This window comes from Pomacea canaliculata, linkage group LG2 (assembly GCF_003073045.1).
Source record: "Pomacea canaliculata isolate SZHN2017 linkage group LG2, ASM307304v1, whole genome shotgun sequence".
NCBI lineage: Eukaryota > Metazoa > Mollusca > Gastropoda > Architaenioglossa > Ampullariidae > Pomacea > Pomacea canaliculata.
The window spans coordinates 24,623,277-24,644,185 of NC_037591.1; the positions used below are offsets into that span (position 1 = coordinate 24,623,277).

The 20,909-nt window shown below is 44.1% G+C and overlaps 1 protein-coding gene and 1 long non-coding RNA gene across 8 annotated transcripts; both read left to right on the forward strand.

Moving 5' to 3' along the window:
• The first annotated feature begins 399 nt into the window (after positions 1–399).
• On the forward strand, positions 400–4,682 carry LOC112558104. The gene is made up of 4 exons (XR_003098070.1): positions 400–520; positions 1,041–1,223; positions 3,078–3,215; positions 3,927–4,682. It is a non-coding gene; the product is annotated as an uncharacterized LOC112558104 (long non-coding RNA).
• A 470-nt stretch (positions 4,683–5,152) lies between these two features.
• Positions 5,153–20,555, forward strand: LOC112557357. Of its 7 annotated transcripts, XM_025227159.1 has the most exons (16): positions 5,154–5,489; positions 5,961–6,162; positions 7,662–7,818; positions 8,395–8,552; positions 9,256–10,002; positions 10,277–10,482; positions 10,783–11,250; positions 11,542–11,896; positions 12,192–12,628; positions 13,130–13,311; positions 13,957–14,405; positions 16,269–16,496; positions 17,333–17,446; positions 17,629–17,792; positions 18,901–19,636; positions 20,393–20,555. In XM_025227159.1, the coding sequence occupies exons 2-8, from the start codon at positions 6,103–6,105 to the stop codon at positions 11,828–11,830; spliced, it is 2,085 nt and encodes a 694-aa protein (XP_025082944.1). In that variant the 5' UTR covers positions 5,154–5,489; positions 5,961–6,102; the 3' UTR covers positions 11,831–11,896; positions 12,192–12,628; positions 13,130–13,311; positions 13,957–14,405; positions 16,269–16,496; positions 17,333–17,446; positions 17,629–17,792; positions 18,901–19,636; positions 20,393–20,555. The 7 variants fall into 7 exon arrangements, with proteins under 7 accessions (XP_025082947.1, XP_025082944.1, XP_025082942.1 ...); XM_025227162.1 differs by having other exon boundaries at positions 5,153–5,489; positions 7,665–7,818; positions 13,130–14,405; XM_025227157.1 differs by having other exon boundaries at positions 13,130–14,405.
• Positions 20,556–20,909: the final 354 nt, after the last annotated feature.

Consider the following 20,909-nt stretch of genomic DNA (forward strand, 5'->3'; position numbering starts at 1 on the left):
GTCGCCTCCACTGAAAATATTGGCAGAAAGACGATATTGTTGTTATTTTTGTATTGTTTTGTTTTCATTAGTCTTTAATCTCCCGCCGCGCATGCTACATCGCAAAGGCAAAGCTTGGGTTGACACTAACCCGTATATTAGTTCCGACAGACAACTACCTGTTGCCTGGTTCTTGTTCTAAGCTTTCTTAATGATTAGAAAAAAATAAAAATGGGGTTTCTGAACTGTCGATATATGTCATGAGGCAGAAAAACAATAAGAAGAGAGCTCAGAGCCACATCAGCATTTCAATAGAAAAAAATAATCCAAGAGATATACATCAAGCTTAGCGAGTATGTGGCAATGGGGCTCAAGTAGTCAACTGCGCATGTCTGCTTCCAGGAATAAGTGAAGGACTCGAAATTTTTCTTGTGAACTGCGCATGCGTGAATAAAGAAATAAAAGAAAGCCGGCAGCCCGCTAACCTATCAGATGACTGGGTGAGCAGACCACGGGAGGTCAAGAAACAGAAGTGCTGACGGTAATACACTAAGCTCTTTTTTTTTTTATTTTTTGCATGCTTTGTCATTTGATGCGAGCCCATGTTACATTTTGTAACGCTTGCTTTTCCAACTTTTACATTGAGGATAATAGTGGAGGATATTAGTATTCTTTATTACTGCTTATTGTTTCATACTTCGTACGCAGTTACTGCTAACCTCACCACCTAGCTTGGCTGTTGTTATTTATGTTGTGTGGAAGCGAAGATAAAATCTGATAAATACTAACAAAGTCTAAAACCAAAAATAAACAAACAAACAAACAAACAAACAAACAAACAAACAAACAAACAAACAAACAAAATACACACACACGAGATAAAGTTCTGTTCCATCGTTAATCTATGGGCATATGTTTGTTTTTATCTTGTTATATTGTAAAATATTGCTTTTTTGGTATGTTTATTTATATTTGTTATGTATCTGTGAGAGATAATAAAAGTTTATATTAAAAAAAACTTTCTGTTCTATCAGCTCATAAACAATTATTTGTATCTATAGTAAGAATCGACACGTGACTGAAACAGAAGCGACCAGTGCAGTCACCGAGTGGATGGTAATCACTAGCAGTTGAGAAAACAGCCAAGAAATAAGAGAAGATGGTCAAGATGACAAGTGGAGTCTGGTTGCTTGTGCTGTTGCCTTGCTTGCTGAACAGCCTGGTATGCGCGAGGCCATCGGCAGGTGAGCACCCAGAGCACAAACCACCTTCCTTCACCACCCCAACCCTTCATCTCTCTCAACCCACACACACTTTGCACACTAAGCACCAGCTCCAAGTCCCATTTTATGTCCCATGGACATTTTATGTTTTGCGAACATATTATCTTTTTTCACTGCTACAAAAACAAAACAAAAACTGGAGCAAAAAGTGATGGATGGTGTGAAGGTGTAAACAGGTGTAGTGTGCATGTGAGTATTAGAGAAGAGTGAGTAGTGTTGACTGACGACATTTCAATCAACAACATAACGCATGCGCACATTGAAAACAAGGCAGCAAGGAGCGTGCAAGATGGGGTAGAACATGGGTGTTGGATGACTGGGGAGGGAAAACATCATAAATGTCATTCAGACCGGAGAAAAAACTGACACAGGACTGTGAAAAACACAGAGTTGACAGGCTGAGAATGCAAAGCATCCAAACCGAACTCCTTTGAACGAGAGGCTGAGGTCACGTGATCACACTATGACTGTCACAGCTCTGTCAGGACACCTGCAAAAACAAAGTTCTCTCCTATAAACTCCAGACGGCGCAATCGTTCCCACAGTGGATGAGGATTTACTGTTGTTTTATTACTTGCAACTGCTATCTTGATTAATTGTTCGTCGGGTTTCGTTTCTAAGCGCTCGAGCTGTTTGTCTTGCGCTCTCTCTCTCTATTCTATATCCATAAACACATTCCGCCAGTTGTGTGGAAAGGAAGCATAATTATAAGTTTACTTATATTGTACAGCAATTATTGATCGTGTGTGTGTAGCTTTACAATAATTACGTTGACAACCTGTTACCACTAAATCACTGAAAACAGAATAAACTGCGAAATATGACGATAATTAAGAAAAAAAGGATGAAAAGAGGAGTAGGAGTTAGGAATAGGTAAGATAATGAGACAAAAAATCTCCAAGATACCTAGAAATAATTTGATTTTAAAATAGAGGGAAAAATGATAGGAAATGAATGAGAAAAACTGGAGCAGGAAAGAAAAGACAAGGAAGTGACTGGACAAAGAGGCTGAATTGTTGTATGTAATAATTATATGCAGTACCTTCTCAGTGGCGTAGGAAGATATCAGACCTTTGGGTGGGTGTGTGTGGGGTGTGTGTGTGGGGTGGGGGTTGGGCAAACTCCATGCTGACAGTGAACGGCATTTACACTCGCACATTACAGACCAAGCAGAGGCCTCCAACCCAATGTAAGTACCCATTATAAACAATGAAAAAAAAATCTTACACCAAATATTACTTATTCATTGTACAATCCCTGTCAAATCAAATATCAATCTCTGTATCAGTCTCAATATATTGTTTTCCATCTTTATCGACATGATATAGCCGTAGTTGCTAGCACAGTGTAAAATACAACCAACCAACCTTTCTCTTTTTAATTTTCCCTTCTTTAGCGCCTTTGTTTTGTAGTAGTGTTACATTTTTCTTTCTTCAGATTGAGGGCTAGATGTAAAAAAAAAAAAAATAACTCTTTCTTATTTTGTTACACTCGTAAAGATTTGGTAGTGGTCTCTCTCAGCTTCCTTACCCTTTTTTGCACTTTGTGAAAAATTAAATCTCAAGCATTGAGCCAGGACGGGCAACATGCTATTTTTGCACCCTCCCTCCACTAAGCATCTCTCTCTCTCTTTTTTTTTTTTTTTTGAGGAAGCGGCTGTCCTTATCCTCCCCTGGTTCCTACCCACTGCTTCTGTTTTAATGAACATATTTCTTCCTTGCGAGAATGTAGTCCGCATCCTCTTTGTTGAGGCAGGATGTGTAATTCATCGTTGTTTCCACTGACATGCGCGTTGAACTCTGTTTGTCACTGCAGTCGAGGTCGACACGTCCCACCACCGTGCTGACCACGAGCTTCATCATTCAAGACGTGAAGCGCACAGGACACGGTCTCCTTGCTGCATCTTGTGCAAGAAGTCGTCGTGCAAAATCACTTGTACCACCATGTGCGATAGTAAGTGTTGCTGTTCTCTAAACATTCACTGAGCACTAGGGCTAGGGTTTAGACACTGTATGGACACCAGCTTCCGCTTGTGTCTAAAACCAATTATGATGTCAAGAGTGAAGGACCGCTTAGTGAGGGCAGAGGACAGGCGGGACAATCTTTTCAAACTGACTTGTGAGCTACACTTTTTTTTACTGATTGAGGGTGAAGCTTGACGCAAGATTCTTGGGTGGATTCTCCCACTTCTCGAGGTACTCGTCTACAAACATCACTATCATAACAAGAGGTCAACAGCACAGAAGTCACGGTTGTACTTGCTACGTGTCCGCTGTGAGGACCTCAGCTGTGGAAGAATTATGTTAATGAGGTGTATTTGTGTACAAGCCTGACGTCATGATTTGACATCTTTCTGCAATGGTGATGTTTGTCGGCGTGTATCCTTACTATGACATGAAACGACTAGTAGTTTCCCACGTCTGTCTATAGGTTGCCTTTACACAGCACGACGTATACACACATCAACAACAACAACAAAACCGCTTGCTGTCCCTCATCTTTTGAATAATAATACGTGCATGTCTGTATGAGAGTGCGTGATTGGTGTTGTCATCGTTTCTGAAGAACCCTTCTAGATTATTCGGCTGCTTCGATCTGATTCAAATGTATACACACGTCGTGCATCATTCCGTAAACATATACTCATTTCTCACTTTGTTTCAGAATATTCAGGCCGTTAAAGTTCCTGGACATCGTTACCAAAGTCTTATTCTGCAATCAGCTGCTTACTCTAAATGCAATGGCCAAGCTGCTTTTTTCTGTTCTTTTTTTTTTTTTTTGCCGACGAGAAAGAAGTTGATTTAAATGCGGAGACAGTCATATACAAGTAGTCTCCCTGTTATTGGTGAATTAAACTTCTTTTGTTTGTGTTTGCAAAAAGCAATTTAAAAAAAAATAACTATTACTTTCCTGCTGAAACATGTCCATCATTTTAAAGAAGCATCTTTCGTGGAGCTGCAGTTGTATCCCTTATGTTAATATGACCCAAATCTTACACGTGGACATAATATTGAGAATATAAATCTTAAATCTTAACCCGACATGTTAAACATTTAATCAGAGATCTTAAGCAATAAACCCACATTTTAAATATTGAATTATTATGGAGTCCAATTTTGCTACCGGTATGCGCAACTTATCTTAAATAGACAAAACTTATCGGGAGAACTAATTAACACGACTATTGTTGTTAACGTGGTATTGCTTATATTTTTTTCAATGTCAGGTAGTCATACACTGAGCCTACTGTCGTGCTCACCTTGTTAGGATTAAGAGATTTCTCTACTGATAATGCTGCAAAACTTCCAAAATATACTAACATGGTGCCTATAAATAGACTTTAGCTTCCAGGAGAATATTGAGTCATCTTGATTGAAAGCTGATCAACTAATGGATTTTAATAAATTTATTTGAGTGCCAGCCTTCTGTTATTTGATATGTGTGTGCGTGCGTGTATGTGGATACGTGCGTGGGTGTGTGTGTGTTTGTGTTATCGTATCTGCGTGTGTATGTGTGTTTGTATGATAATCAAATAATATTTAATAATATCGCTATTTGTTAAGTTTAATTATCCCTGGTCACCGTTTGGAACTATTTAATCTTTTCTTAACCGTTTAATTTTAATGTGTTAAATGTGGCGCTTTCGTGCAAATATTTATTCATCTTTCTCTTATTCCTCTTTTCCTCACCCTCCTTGTTAAAGAGATAAGTATTCTTGACGAAGTTCGGCGCAAATTACTTTCCCACAATTCGTCATTTCACAGACTTCGTGACACCAAGACATTATGAAAATCGTGAATGTTTGTTCACATCCGTTCAAAAACACTCTGTCATTTCTATAAATATCTCGTGTCACGGGATCAAGCCGCTCCCAAAGGTAGACAACGCCATTATCTGACTCGGGTGTCAGTGTAAACATGAACAATTATGTTGGGTCGAGGTCGTTGTACCACAACACCAAGGTGACGGGTATACGAGGAAGAGACTACACGAGGTGTTGTTGTTCACTCTATAACATGTGTCTTGTGAAAACTTTTGTCATTCAGTACCTTCATGGTCGTCGTCGTCGTTTATGGATGATGTAGATAAATCAAAGAAATGTCTACCTGAGAAACTGACCAGACGCCAGTGTCGAATTAACGAGGGGAGGCTACGATTTCTCCATGGTTTATTAATCTTTGCTGTGGAGTTCTCACCATGACGGGGAATCAAGCAAATACCATTCAGGTCAGTGGTGTGACATTTAACTTTCCACATTAGTGGTAGGCAGTGATATTATTTATACAGCACTGTACGATAGACACTTTCTGTTTTGAGTATGTCATCTTTAAAATACTTTGTTTACGACAGATGTGCACTAAATGTTTACCTCCGGGCCACTGTGTGGAATGAACATGGGTTCGAGGCCTGGTTTGTAGATAACTAATGTGATTTAACTTTTAAAACAATCTGCAGCTTTCCGATAACGAATCCGGAATTGTACAGTCGTAAACAGTCAACCAATTTCTGAAAACAGTCATGGACTAGTGTATCGTCGTCTATCTTTACACCATAATGAGAATATGTGAAAGTAACTCAAAGCATTAACATAATCACAACATATACAGCACCCACGACCTCATCATGGAGCCTCTGTTTCAGGATGCTGTGCTGCTAGGAAATAAATGTTATCACCAATTTTTTTCCCTATTTAACTAGATTATCTACAATTTTCAACAAGTCTTGGAATGGTACCAAGGTCTGTACATCATGTCTACATGTACACAGAGGCCTGTGATCGTGGAGCCGAGGCTGGAGGGACGATGAAGCTAGACCAGCTTTTCATCCTCCATCTACCATCATGTCTGATCATCCGATGGCTGTACCTGACTGCGTGTCGTCGGCATCATCTTCACAACACGTAAGCCAGTTCTCAGCCTCTTCTTCACCCTCCTTGACTCAACCCTGTGTCCAGACCACTAACTGTGAGTGTGTTGCAGAGTGTATGTCGGATCCTTGTCTGTCGTCATGAGTGTGTGGAGGACCAGTCACCTGTGTCGGCGGATCACTCACACGTTTGGCGACTGTTGTGAAGCCCGTTGTAGTCGGGTGGCTTGTCGGATATACAAGGGCAAGGATAGTCTGCTGTAGAAGGCGAGAAGTATTTAGCAAAGTGTGAGCCTTGACAGCACACGCTATTATGCTATAGAAGCGCTGAGTAAATGCACCCTGACAAACCCACAGCCACCCTCTGACCTCCTACCTCCACCCGACACTCACACGCAAACGACGTCAAAGTTCATTTTTGATAATTCTTTGTGTAAACTCTCCGCAACCTTTTCACGTGTTTCTGTCCTTGCAAGACTGCAGCTTGAGTTCCGCATGGTCGCAGTTTATTGCACAATTTGAATACCTCCAAAGCTGTTGTTTTTTTCTCTGAAATTATGAATACTTTTTCTTACACAGCTGACACTATACTGCATTTGATAACTGTGTGGCTAAGTCAACATTCGTCCACACGTGCGTGCTTTCCCTGTGTTTGTTTGTGTGTGTATGTGTGTGTGTGTTATGTACATCCTTTCTCCAAAATACCGAAGAGGTTTCCAAGTAAAATCAATGGTGAGGCGATGAATGTATGCTCGATGGTTGGAAGTGTCGAAGTGAAATATTTATTACTAGCCAGGGAAGCCTGCTCGCAATGGCTATTTATCGTTTCGTTTCAGCGAGCGTTTCAAGCTGTGATTTTAATGTCAACTTTTCAATCTGCCACATCATTTGAGTCAAGCTTATTCGCGTGCGACCTCGGTGTAGAGAAATAGTGAACCACCTGTACTCTTGATGTCCCTTCGTTAACTTGACAGGTTGACATTTCAGGTTCAGCAACGGGGACACGCCGGTTCGAGTGAAGGAAGAGAAAAAAACTTCTGTTGTCCCATCAGCCTCACAATTCATCTTTTCATCTCTCTGACCATGTCGCTTACTTGCTCCTACCTCTGTGTGATTTGTGAAGTGTATGTTCGGACGCTACCACAAGAGCAGCACACACGATGTCCACGCTCGTTCTTTCAACACAAAACAACAACCTGTCCATAGGCTTCTTATCTTTTACTGAAGTGCCCGCAGTCTACTTTTCTGTTCTTTTATCTTTTTTTAAGCTGGTTTTGTTCAGGTCACAATAACGCAAATACTCTCCAACAACTCAGTGTAAATACAAATATCTGTAGCCGGGTCATGATTGACACAAATATTCTTCCGTGAACTTTTGGTGAGGACCGGACAAACAATGTGGAGTTGCCGAGGTTAGAACACACACAAGACAAATGTACTGTGCTTCCTGTACGGTCCCACTGCTTCCTTATGTCAAGTAGACCGGGACAGTTCAGTCATTTCTTCTCATTCTCTGATTGAATGTCTACCTAGCAGCCCAAGTGTGAAGGTGCAGGTCAGGGACAGCGTGGAACACGTGCAGGACGACGTAGTGAGGGAAGTGAAGTGAGGAAGTCCGGACGTAAACAGAGACAGAGTAAAGTAGTCTGTCATCATGCCGTGCCACAGGCACACGCTGGTGTCCTCACAGGTACAACCTGCTGTTCCTGTCTTTGCTGCTTCCTGTCCTTGTGCTTCACAGCTTGCTTCCTGTCTTTCCTTCTTTCGTGTGCCTGTGTGTATGAGCGGTCCGGTGGCGCAACGGTTAGCGCCTGTCACCAATACAGTGAAGGTTGGCTGCCCAGAGTTCATTTCTCGTCTCGGGCACGCTGTTCTTTCTCTGCACGTGGCATCTGTTTACAGGGCTGGCTGCTTGCCGTGATATAGCCTCAGTTGCTGACACGGCGTAAAACACCAATTCCCCCCCCCTGTGTGTGTGTGTGTGTGCGCGCTCGCACGTGTTTCGATTTTCTTTTCTTTTAGTTCGTTGTTTTCTTGTATACTTTTGATATCTATCTCCTTCTTTAGAGTAACTGAAAGCTAGAACAGCTTTTCAAAGTTGTTCATTCCGCTAAGAAATTATCAAATAATTGATTGGGCTACCTTGGTTGCAGGGGATCCTTATGTAGGAATGTAGTGTCCGTTTTTTCCCTTTCACTCAGGACAATATCCCCAAGCATGTTTGCTCATTTTCTCTATAAATATTCTGTTTGGTTATTTGTATCAGAAGAAGTAGTTGAAGAGATCAGAGCTGAGTCTGGTGCGAGGATAATGCTGGATGCCAGTGCGTCTCCAATGGCGGGTGGAACACTTGTGACCATCACTGGTGTCGCTGACCAGATGGAGGCAGCAGTGAGGTGTATTCGCCAGAGAACAGGTTCACAGGTAGGTTTCTTTAAAAGCAATTTCTTATAAGTATCCCCCCCCAACACAAAAAAAATAAAAATAAAAATTGAAGGACTTGCCCTATTGAGAAAGGACAATGTTGAAGACTACCAGACTAGGATAATTGTTAATTGACTAGACCAGGGATGCACAACCTACGGCCCGCGGGCCATATCCGGCCCGCGACGCGGTGCCATCCGGCCCGCGAAACGTCTGCCCACAGTGCAGGAAATCGGCATGTTAGTAATAAAAGAAGACCTAAAAAAAAATCCCCACGTAGGGGCGTCTCTCAATCTTTTTTTCGATGGACGAACATTTCGATTCAGTGCTCCGACTTGGTGTCTCTACGATGAGGCCGGACATTCAGAAGATGATTTCGGGAAAACAACTTCAAATATCCCACTAATTACTACATAATTAATGGTAAGTACAACTTGTTTCTAATAAAAATGGTATCTGCTCTATTTTTTTTTCCTTTATGTATTTTTGCGGTGAAGTGGCCCGCGACACGGCTGTCCGAAATGGATATGGCCCGTGACACGGCTGTCCGAAATGGATATGGCCCGCAGGCCGAAAAAGGTTGTGCATCACTGGACTAGACTAATTGTTTTGAAAGAAGTCGTCGTCTTTTAACTTTTGACGGTCTCTCGTATGATGTCCATGTTTCGTTCTTGTTTCTTTTTAAAAAATATTGGTATCATAGGGAGCGATCTCAGAACACGCCCAGATGTTCTGGAGAGAGTGGGTTGAAGATGCTTGGCCAGATCTCGACTCCGGGCCACACTTCCTGCCCCCTGTCTACTTCAACCGTGTGCCAACATCCAGCTCACAGGTCGCTGGTCAGAACATCCGTGTCTTCTGTCAACCGTTCGGACAGGCCGGTAGAGCAGGACACCCGGGTTCGTCTCACCCCGAGTTTGTCAGGGGTCCGACCCACCAGCCCACCCTGGTGTCAGACTGTCAAACAAGAGATGACTCTGCGACACAGCGTGTCTTCTTCTGTCTCAAGACTCTGTACACGACCAACAATGAGGTGCTGGTGGGACTGACTAACCTCCAATTCGAACAGTACCTGAGCGATCCTTGGTACACCCTGGCGGCTGCTGAGCTACCCGTCCCATCCAGAGCTTCAGAAATCCTGCCGAATGTCAGAAGTCGGGGCGACTTTGATGTTCTCCTGATCCACCGCCACTACGGGCTGGTCGTCTGTGAAGTCAAGGCTCTTGGCGACAATGTCCAAGAGTTAGAGATGTGTCAACAGGAGTTTGAAAGACACCTCAAAGAGAGACTTTTGCGAGCCGTATCCCAGCTAGACAAAGCGGAAGCCATGTTGTCTTACCTAGTGTCCGACATCGCTCTGGGGCTGCGAGTCAGCAAGACGATTGCTCTTCCAAACATCAGCGCATGTCAGATGTCAAAGGTCATCAGCAGCGATACCGAGTTGACCCAGGCAAGAACGTCTTTACCTCCATTACATGAAATTCGGACAGTTTTAGACAGACAAAATTATACTCATTAACATTAATTACCATCACTCATTAACACTTATATTACACGCATCATCGATATTTTTCCTGGTATAACCCCAAACAAATGTTCTCATCAACATCACATAAAATATCTTCATAGTTACTTTTTCATGAATGTAACAGCCTCGCTCTCAGTCGGGCTGACCGGCCGGTTGTTACACACTAACCTTCAACTAACGTTTGGTTATCACACAGGAGTTATCTAGATGTCTCAAGGCATCAGATCCGACCGACATCGTCGACCTGTGCCTGTGTGCAGACCGCTTGTCTGACCCCAGTGCCCCCTGGGACGTGCGTTCTGAGACTCTCACAGAGCTCGGCAAGTGGTGGCAGCGCTGTGTGACTCACGAGGGCGAGGACAGTCACATGACCAGTGACGTGTACAAGACACTGGTAGCCAGGTGAGAGAAACATTGTACAGGTATTGTACTCCAGCATTGATGACTGATGATAGGAAGAGGTTAGTAACCAGAATCACAGAGACGAAAGGGGGATAATGAGAAATTTATTCTGAGTGGGAAAAATTGAAACAAATGCAACAACACACTTGCAACAACAAAAAAAAAATATATTAAAAATACAATATAAAAATAAAAGCATCCTGAAATTCAAAATATTAAAAAAAATTGCAGAAATGAGTTGTTTAAATTTCGTTTTCTTTGTCGACAAGTAAAGCTATTTTTTAATACAAAATGTTGCAGGTTTTGTGGTCCTCCGACAACCGTGACCGTGCCATCCATCTTTCCTGCACGTCTGTGTGTCAAAACGCTGCACCAGGCAGTGTCGTGGACGGGCGAGTGTCACGCGTGTCTGACACTGTTTCCAGAACAAGCTCACCTGCTCAACGCGGCGCCTCCAAGGGTCTTCCTCACCGGCCCACCTGGCACAGGTAAGACGGTGGTGCTGCAGCTGATGGCGACACAGTGGCTGCAATGCGGCAACGACGTGTACGTGGTGAGCACGTGGCGCAGGAGCCGTGCGGCGTGCATCATGCTGCACCACCTGCTGCAGCAAACCCTCGAGGCACAGCCCTCGACCATCAGGGGTCAGGTTCATCTCCTGCTGTACGACCTCGATACAGAGGAGAACGTGAGGAGGGCCGTGGATGACCTGTCGGAGAGGTCAACGTCTCTTTATGTCATCGCTGATGAAGCGGGACCTGACGAGAGGTATTTCGAGTAGAAAGAGAGAAAGAGATAATAAAACAAAGAAGATATAAAAAAAGATTGATTGATGAAAGATAGTGTGTGTGAGGTGGGATCACATGTGATGTTGATATGGCCAGATGGCCTTCCCAAGATACAAAATATATATCTGAGTCATTTAATTAATGTCTTCTGTCTCGTGAACGCAAAGGAAAAATATTAACTGTAAATATTCTTTACAACCTTTTTGTTTTGGCATCTCTCCAATTAATGGGGTATCCCAGTGCCAGACCGTAACAGCGATACTTGTTACAGGTCAGCTCGCTTCCAGACATTCTGCGAGAAGCTGCAGACACGCGTGTCTGGTCTTCATCTGTGGGCGGCCAGCTGTCGTCACGGGATAGCACCCGAGGGTTTGGAGGTAAAGGCCTTTACCCGACCGTTACGCTCTCCACCCGTCGTTGCGAGGGAGGTTGGAAAGGCGGAGAGATTCACGTCACCCGGGAAGTGCAGGGTTACATCCAGCGTGAAGTACCCGACCTGTCAGATGGTCCTCCGGTTAATTACATTTACCACTACCCGGATCACACCGTTGAGTGGGTAGAAGACTGCGTCAGGTGTGGAAAGGAGCTGACCGACTTTTTACGCCATCTTCATGTCGGTACCCCGGGTATGTAGCAGCAGAGACGTGGAGGGTAGATTCCAATCAGGTTTTGGAGATGGAATATTGCAAATTTTAGAGTGAATAAAGTCTTTGGCTTGAGCAACGGCGAGAAAAATAAAAGATGAAGTTGAAAATGTAGTACAAACAATAAATAACCTGCAGCGAATGATATCCTATCATTAAAAAAATAGAAAAGGTTAAAGTATTATTACCTTTATGCCCCAATAACTTTAACTTTACTTATTTTGTCTTGCCTAAGAATTAACATTTACTAAATTAGATTTACTTTCCCTCTTGACAGGGGAGGTAAGCACGACAGCTTATTCATCCAATGGAGTTACGGCCCCTCCCCTTCTGCAGTTCCGTGACGTGTTGGTGTTGGGGTGGGGTGGCATCACAGAGCAGTCAGGTTTGGTGAGAGGAGTGAAGGAAGGGGGCGTTCCGGTGAGGGTGGCGACTGATGAAGACATTGAGGACGTCGCCAAAGCCTGCAGTGACGTCATATGGGTGGCGGACGGCGATCAGGTGCGCGGTCTGGAGAGAAAGGTGGTGATCTGCGTGGAGGACATGTTTGGCCGTGACGTCGTCTACCTGCGCCTGCAGTGCATGTCACGGTGCACGTCACAGCTGGTTGTCCTCTCCCGCTTTCCTCCGAACCTGGAACCAGACTCCGATGTGTGGTGACATGAATACAGCGCACGTCACGAGAGGAAAGAAAGAAGAGTTGTCACTCCAAAGGTATAGCAATAAAATTTTGCTTACTGTTATGTACAATGTATATATATATAAAGAGCTAACTTTTTGAAATGAAAGAAGTTTACAGCAGCTTTGATATTTTGTGGGTAGAGATGGATTTCGTCTTTCCTTGCAGCACCGACAAGGGGAGGTCACATATAATTACGACAGAGTTAATGCCCCTTATTGTCAGCAGTCCAATTGTTTCATTGTTTATTGTGAGACACTGAGACCTGACATCAATCCTGCCAGCCACACACCCCACGCGATGTCAGGCTCGTGGAATGTTCTCTCGTGTTACATACACTTCCTCATAAATACATTTACGTCACAGACGTTACAACACGGGATCTCTTACATATCTCGTACACAGCAACGCACCTCTGCGATCTCTCCTTGTGTCAGCTGATGTGTCTTTACCCCAGCTACCATTTTCTGCCTTTCCTCTTCTGTGTTAAAATATGTCTTTTGGGACATTTTCATGATGTACATTCAACTTGTTAGTGTCACAGTAAACATAAAACTCAGTTGGGGGTGACGACGGACGGAGACATGAAACTCAAGCGGGGCAGCCGTCCCCTCAGAAAAGATACTGAGGAGGCAAGAATGTGAATGTCGTTCATTCAGCATGGATCAAGTTTACGACCTCAGCCCCATCCCCAAGCTGAGCATCTTCCTATGCCACTGTAAATAAATACATAATAAATACCTTAAATACATTATAGATAATGACATCCTTATCGAAATAGTATCATATAGTGATAGGTGTCATCATTCCTAATGATACAATGTTTTGCTTACCTTTCTTATCCTGTCTTCACTCTGAGTTGTATATAATTACACACACCTGCAATCGTGAAACAAGCTCAATGCCAGCTGGTTGTGGTCGAGCTGCTTGGACATGAAAGCCTGAAATTAATTTTTGCAAAGACTAGGTATTCCACAATGTGGTGCACGGCAATTAGTCTTTGTGGTCAATGGATATATATATAGTAGGTGTATGGGTTCATACAAATCAGTATGACTTGTCCCCTGAATTGCATTTATTTTCTGAGCCTGTTGTGTACATGCACGTGCACACACACACACCTTCAGTTCCCTCTGTCACCAAGCTACTGGCATCAACCGTATTTCTGACTGCCATATAATTAACTTCAGTCGCAACAATGGGTGGGAGATATATTTGTCATTTAACTCCGTGTCAGCCAGCAGCTATATAAAGACTATAATTATCACGGCCCTGTAAACATGCGCCACATGCAGAGAAAGAATAGCATGCCCGAGACGAGATCTGAATCCGCAGTAACCAATACTCACTGTGTTGATGACAGGCGCTATACTACACATCGGAAGGGGTATAGGGTGGGGCATCTAAAAAGATAAACAGTCGCCTGTGTACGTCCGCGAGTCGAGACTGTTCTATGGGCACGTAACAGGTACCTGACCCCATTACAATAGCTCCACGCCTGGCCCAACCTCCGGAATGTGAGGTGACAGTGGGACCCTGGCTGTGAGGCGCACACGTACCCGCCTGTCTGCCAGTGTCAACGGACCAACACCCGTCGTCTCCAGTCGAGGTAACGGACCGAGGGGCTGACGACCCAGGTGAGGACAGTAGAGGACGGGCGGTCTTGGAATGGGGATGGAGCTGATGAAACAACCTCCCTTGATCGCCCAGACAACCAGAACATGTGGGGCTCGCCAAGTGCTTGTTCTGACAAGCCGCCGATTCGTGAGCCACCTGGAACCTCAACTCACCTGAACAATCAGGCAGCCAAAGGTCAGTGATGTTATTTATATGGTCAGCAAAGGAGACAAAATGAAACCTTTGATGTTTGTGTTTAAACCACATTATTTCCTTGTGATGATCTAAACAAGTTGAATACAATTCAGTGTTATGTGGATCCTTTACCCAATCATACACGGACATAGTGTGTTCAAGAATGTAAATTTTAAAAAAAATCGTCGACATTAGAACAGGAACAACAATTATACTCGAGATGTCAAAGCAGGACACACAGTATATATAGGTACTTGACTGTCATAAAGTGAGTCGTGCTGGTATTTAAACCCCGCTCAAGGCAATGCCTTTCAAGATACAAAACAACAAGGGTCGGTCGACCATCCTAATATTAGCCAGCTACTCACGTGACACACGGCAATACTTTGTAGTTAGCTTACTGTAACCGCAAAGAGAGATGGTAGACAGTAGGTGTGTGTGCTTTGACTCCAGTTACAACTGAGCGATGTTACACGGCGCTCATTGTGTAAGCATGGACTACATTTCACAAACACTAGCACACACCCTCCAGCGTCTTGCTTATTCTTCCCTCCTCCCCCACCCAACCATGGTCACCCCAGCAAGCGTCTTGCTTATTCTTCCTCCCGAACCCTGGTCACCCCTCCCCCTATAGGATCTTGTCCCTGTCCCAGCCAGACTCTCGTGACCTGTTGGAGGGCGGCTCGAGTTTTGCAGATGAGCTGGTAATATGCCCAGGGGGCCATAAATCAGCCTGTGCCCCGTCCTGCCGGTAATACCGCGCTTACGAGGCACTAACCACTGTCTGCACACTATCCAGTCCCTGAGGGATTGCAGGCTAACTACATCACAAGACTGTGGCCGTACACGGAAGATTAGGTTACGGACGGGTGGCTATGACGAGCTTTACTGTGAGCACAGTTGCCGGTGATACTGGGGTGGCTCTGCTCGCTGTCTTATCTCGGTAAATCGCGGGCCCAGGGCGTGGCCCCTAAGGAATCCATTCAACCACCCTGCTTCTCACCAGAGGCTGCACCTGTCGTCCTGTTGTACTTATTCGCAGAAACTCTCTCAGTCTCCGGCGTCTTCCCATCAGAACTGTCGGTCTTTGAGACCCACTCTGAGTGCTGGAAGATGCAAACGAGGCGAAAGTTGTTTTTTTGAAAAAATTTTTGGCTAATCTGCCACTTGACCTGATGTCTCGTCGTGACAAGGGTCAGGGACGAGGTCAGCTATAATAGTGGGTTGTTTCTCCCTGTGTGCCATTATTTCTGTTTTGGAATCAGAGTGCCGGGGACACTCAGCACCTGTCAGGTTGACAGCTCGGAGTTCAAACATTTTAATGGCAGCCCTTCAACCTCCGTGCTCAAGAAACGACATCGTCAATGGTCTTTTTTTTTTTTTTTTGAGGTGGGGAAAGCACGTGACATTAATAATAGTTTAAAAAGTGAACATATCCTGGCCCTAAGGGGAAGTTAATGGTGATTTGCAGATAACACAAACACACAAACATACAAAGTTGTTGTCTATACAATGACATATGAGATGACAGTTTGGTAACCATTGTAGAGTAGAAAGTTATATAGTTATTCTGTTTTCGGGTCACCATTCTATGAGTGAAATAATGTTGCTTACAATTATCTTTGGTAAATGACATTTGTGTTCAAAGAACAGGTGTGATTGCAGGTATTTCGGTAAATGACATTAGGAGCACGTAGTATTATTGTAATCACATCTGTCTGGGAAGTGATACTAAATATCACTTGGGATCACAAGTGTCAGGGGACACGACCCTGACGAGCAATTGTAATCACACTTATTTTGCACATGGCTGACGAACAGACGAACTAATGTTAGTTTGGCCCACATGACCACGTGTTTCAGGTACAAGCCGCCATCAGGACTGACATCACACTGTCGTCTGCATGTCGTTACACTACTTGTCAGTCGGCGACAAAGCAGTCAATGGCTCAAACACTGCGGTCTACCAACGGTTATGACTCACCATCCAGGCCAACCTGGGTTCCGCTCATCAGCAAAGACAGTAGTCCTCCTCCAGTCCTGCTCTCGCCCCGCCTCTCGGCCAGGTTAGGGCCACCTGACGGCCATCAGGTGAGAAAATATTTAAATTGTCACTAGGTGGAGCGCAGTGTACATAGGGCCAGCACTTTAGTTCCATTATCTGGATTACTTCTCTGCCTTAAGTAGTTTGGCCGCTAAGCATTTACCACCGTGCATCTGGCCTCAGGCTGCTAATCTTGTCTAATGTGTATGTGAAGAATGAATAAATGAGTGCATGAGTGAGCGAGTGAGTGTGACTGATGAGAGAAGTAAGAGGTAGAAGGGTATAGTCTATACTCCATAGTATAAAACTACCCTGAGAAGTCACTGGAGCGTTCAGGGACTTCGGTTTTTTAAATATATTTTTCTGAGTGTTGACTGAAACTGTTTTTCTTTCTTTGCCGCTATCACGTGACGTCCATAGAAAATTTTGCTGGTCCTTACTTGACGAGTTAGTGGTAAGGGGACTAGTCTCCTACCTTTTTTTTTTGTCCTTTTATTGTCAGGTCAGAAGGGTGTATGTCTGCTTTTGATACGTTTCAAACATTCTTCTTTGTGTCGGAGTTGCTAGTATCAGATGAAAGAAATACGACTCTTGTCACAAGAGTTAATATTTGCCAGTTGACGACTATGGCTCATGTTTACAGGTTAATAAAGACTTGCATGATCAAAACTGCGATGCATCTTGCATTGCTAAACCTTGTGTCCTGAACACTTGGGTACGATTCCCTTTGTGTGGATGTATTTTCTTTTCCTTAATGCTTTTACTTTGGAGTTTGTATTTAAATTGGAAACCAAAGGATTGGAGGCAAGCTTAGGGGCTTTTCGCCAATACAGAGAGGTGCTACTGAACTGGTCGCTAACTCTTGCCATACCTGTCCAACTAGGTGAACGGCCATGTCGAGCCCAGAGACATGAGAAAGAAGCTGGACCTTCCAAAACCAGAGGAATCGAAGTTGATTTATACGCCGTTCCTGAGACAGAGGCTGATTATCTCAAAGGTATAGTATTTATCTATCAGAGAGATTCTGTCAGTCCATCTGAGACTCAAGATGTAGCTGTATTGATGACTAATTAATGAGGCCTTCAAAACATGAAATAGAACAGTAGCAAGCATGACACCGAAACTACTGATTCATTCTATGTCAATGCAATTCTATGCAAATGTGTGTGTGGTCTCTAGGAAACCCGTGTATATTCCAAGAGATCCAGAGAAAGTCAGGCGCGGAGATACAGTTTGCCTCTACCCCGTCAGGCCTCCGAGGTTGGAATATTCTGATCATCCGGGGCTACAGGCGCCAGATCCGGACGGCAGTGAGACTTGTCTGTAGGAAGACAGGCAGCAAGGTGGTTGGTTGGCTGGTTGGTTGGTTTATTTAGTAGGAAAGTGTTTTCACCTTAGATGATTTCAAGCTATGGCGGAGAGAGAGAGAGTGGGGAATGAAACTGAATATCCGGAGAAAACCCCAGACGTCCAAGCCCTGGACAGGTGTGACATACAAAGTGTCTCGAGACGAGAATTGAATCACTGCAGTGATGACAAACGAGTGTTTTACCCACTACACTACCTGGCGGCCCTCTAGGAATGTTTGTGGGTCAGACACTAGGCAAGAGGGAGTGGGAGGGGTAGGGTGTGCGAGCTGCACCGTCCGGGTGCGTGCGTGTCATTGTGTCTCAGGTACAGGTGCGCCAGTTCGCAATGCCACCCGCACCCCAGGCAGTGTCTTATCATCTCACCACTCCTCGGGGGACACTTATTTACCTGTGTGTTCCTTGGTTGATTTGTGACATCCTGTCTCGTTGAACAGTGTGTGATTGTCTAGAAATTATGTCCCTTGAAACTATCTTGTTCGATCTGAGCTTGTCTATCCTGTCCCAGTGTTGTTACTGTTCTGATTGTTCTCAGCTGTAACATTAGTACGAACCTTTTAATATTTTGTGTGTACAACATCAAATGTTGACAATTCTTATCTCGTCAATTGTTTGCCGCTAAGGTTGTTGACCATAATTACATCTGCTTTTTATTTTATTGCTGTTGTAGAGAAGCAGCCCGTTGGTTAACTAGTTAGTACCCTTCGGTCTGTTTAATTTGGTCTTGACGACGACCTAATCTCGAAACTATTCCTGTACAAGGTGTCGGTGACAGTCTCAATCAACTTGAGAGTAAAATGTTCAGAATTAAATACTCATGCTAACACAGAAATAATGAGAACATAAAAAAAGGCAGAAAGATTAGAGAAAGGAAAGAACAACAACAGAAAAAATAGTAAGATAGAAGGCATGAAAAGAAAGGAAGGAGCAGCGAAAGGGAAGAGGTGAGGCAATGCTTTGCAGAGATTCCCCTCATTCCTTATAAATACATAAAAAAACATAAATGTAAGTAATATTATATTAACATTTCTTTAACAGCAAATACTGTTTCCTTATTCGTGTCCCACATACTATGGTGTTACAGGGAAGTATTTCAGCTCAAAGCCAGGCATTCTGGGTGGAATGGATTGAGAGCGCCTTTCCTGACCTGGCATCTCGCGCCTACTTCATGCCTCCTGTCTCCTTCAACCGACCGCAGACGAGAAAGACACAAGAGATATTTGAACAGGACGGCAAGACCAATGGGCTGGTCCATGTCACAAAGACCTGTAGTCCCTCAATGAACTATCAGAATGAAACTGCTGCTCCTCCTATCAGGGACGAGAAGAATGGCGAGGTTAGAGACGACTTAGCGCTCCAGCGAGTGCTCTACTCTTTACAGAGACTGTCCGAAGACAAGCGGGAGGTGCTGTTTGGTCTCAACACTCTCAGGTTTGGCCAATACATGGGCAAGCCTTGTTACCTGGCTGCAGCGACCCACCTGCCTCAACCTGCAGGCCTACCTTGCCGAAAAAGTGGAGGAAGGGCAACTTTGATGCTGCTTATTCATCGCCACTACGGGATCGTCCTTCTGGAAGGTGAGAGCTTTCGGGGAGGACCTCAAGAAATCCAACAATTTGCAGAACGACACAAGCCAAATCACAGACATTAGACAGATCCTTCGAGAAGCTGCCATCCAGTTGAACAAAGCAGCCGCCATTTTGTCGCACATCCTGTCTGAGACGGTTCCAGGGCTGCGCATCAGTAAAGCCATCGCGGTGCCGAACTTGACGGTTGGTCAGGTGGAACAGGCCCTCGCTGGGGCACCTCAGCTGACACAGGTGAGAACTTGTACTTATTATTTCCTTTCTACTGCATTTAGTGCTATTAAATATTGATTATTATTATTATTAGTTAAATTAATTATTTCATGGGTGAATATGTAATAATAATGAGATTTATATAGTGGAGGCGAGGTCAATGCCCTTTGTAAGGTAGTGATGCTGTAGGACAGTCAGGCAATGAACAGGAAGGAACTTCCAAAGGAATAGGTGGAGAAAGAATTCAGGATACACATGTTTCTAAAAAGGGTTTTAAGTTCAGGGCGAAAAGCATTAAGAGTCCTACCTAGACTGAAAGAGAGAGAGAAAGGCTGGGGACTCCAAATACTGGGGCCAGAGAATGAGTGACGGCCGAAACTCTCCAATCTGATGTATTTCTTTGTCTTCTATCCATCTGTTTGCCCTTTTAATTGTCTCCCCTCTTTTAACGTGCAAATTGATTTTGATGCTGGTGAAAAGCCGAGTGAATTGTTTTCACCAGATCGATGAGGTAAATACTGTTGTGAGCGTGCCCCGAGGTCGTGTTGTTCTCTCTCGTCAGAGTTCTCTCAGCTTTTGTCTTTTTATTCTGGAAACCCGTTCTCCATAATCAGCTGATGAATGCACATGCTAGTCATTAAGATTAAAAATATATTATTCTGCCCTATAAATACTGCGATCTCGTGGGATTAACTTTGTGTACATTAAACATCTGCTGTTTGACAGTTATTTTTCATTCCTTCATTCCTTTTTCCAATGTGTGCGGTGGGTTTACAGGACTTGTGCCACTGCCTGGGAACAGATGAACCCAAAGACATCCCTGGACTGTGTCTCTGCTATGAGCAGTTGATTGACCCCAAGACACCGCGGGACATCGGTGAAGACGAGCTGACGGGACTCCGGGGTTGGTGGCAGCGCCGTGTGGTGCGGTCCAGACCAGAAATTCAGATGACCTTTGACATGTACAAAACTCTTGTAGCGAGGTGAGGATGAAATGTAGCGATATAATATAGGAGTACAGTTACGAGAATATAGAGAAGCTCAGCCAACATTCCCATCATCAATCACTTTGTTTGACAAATCAAAATTAACTTTTACAGAGTTCCAGAGTTTATTTGTCGATTTTAAGCAAGGGTCAACTAAGGTTTATTACGATGATATTCTGATGAAGAGTCTGTTCGTTGTTTCAAGGTTCTGTGGTCCGGCCATAACAGTGACTGTCCCCCGCACGACCTCGCCTATCCTGGGCTTCAAGACCTTAGACCAGGCCGTGTCGCTGACCGGGGAATACTCT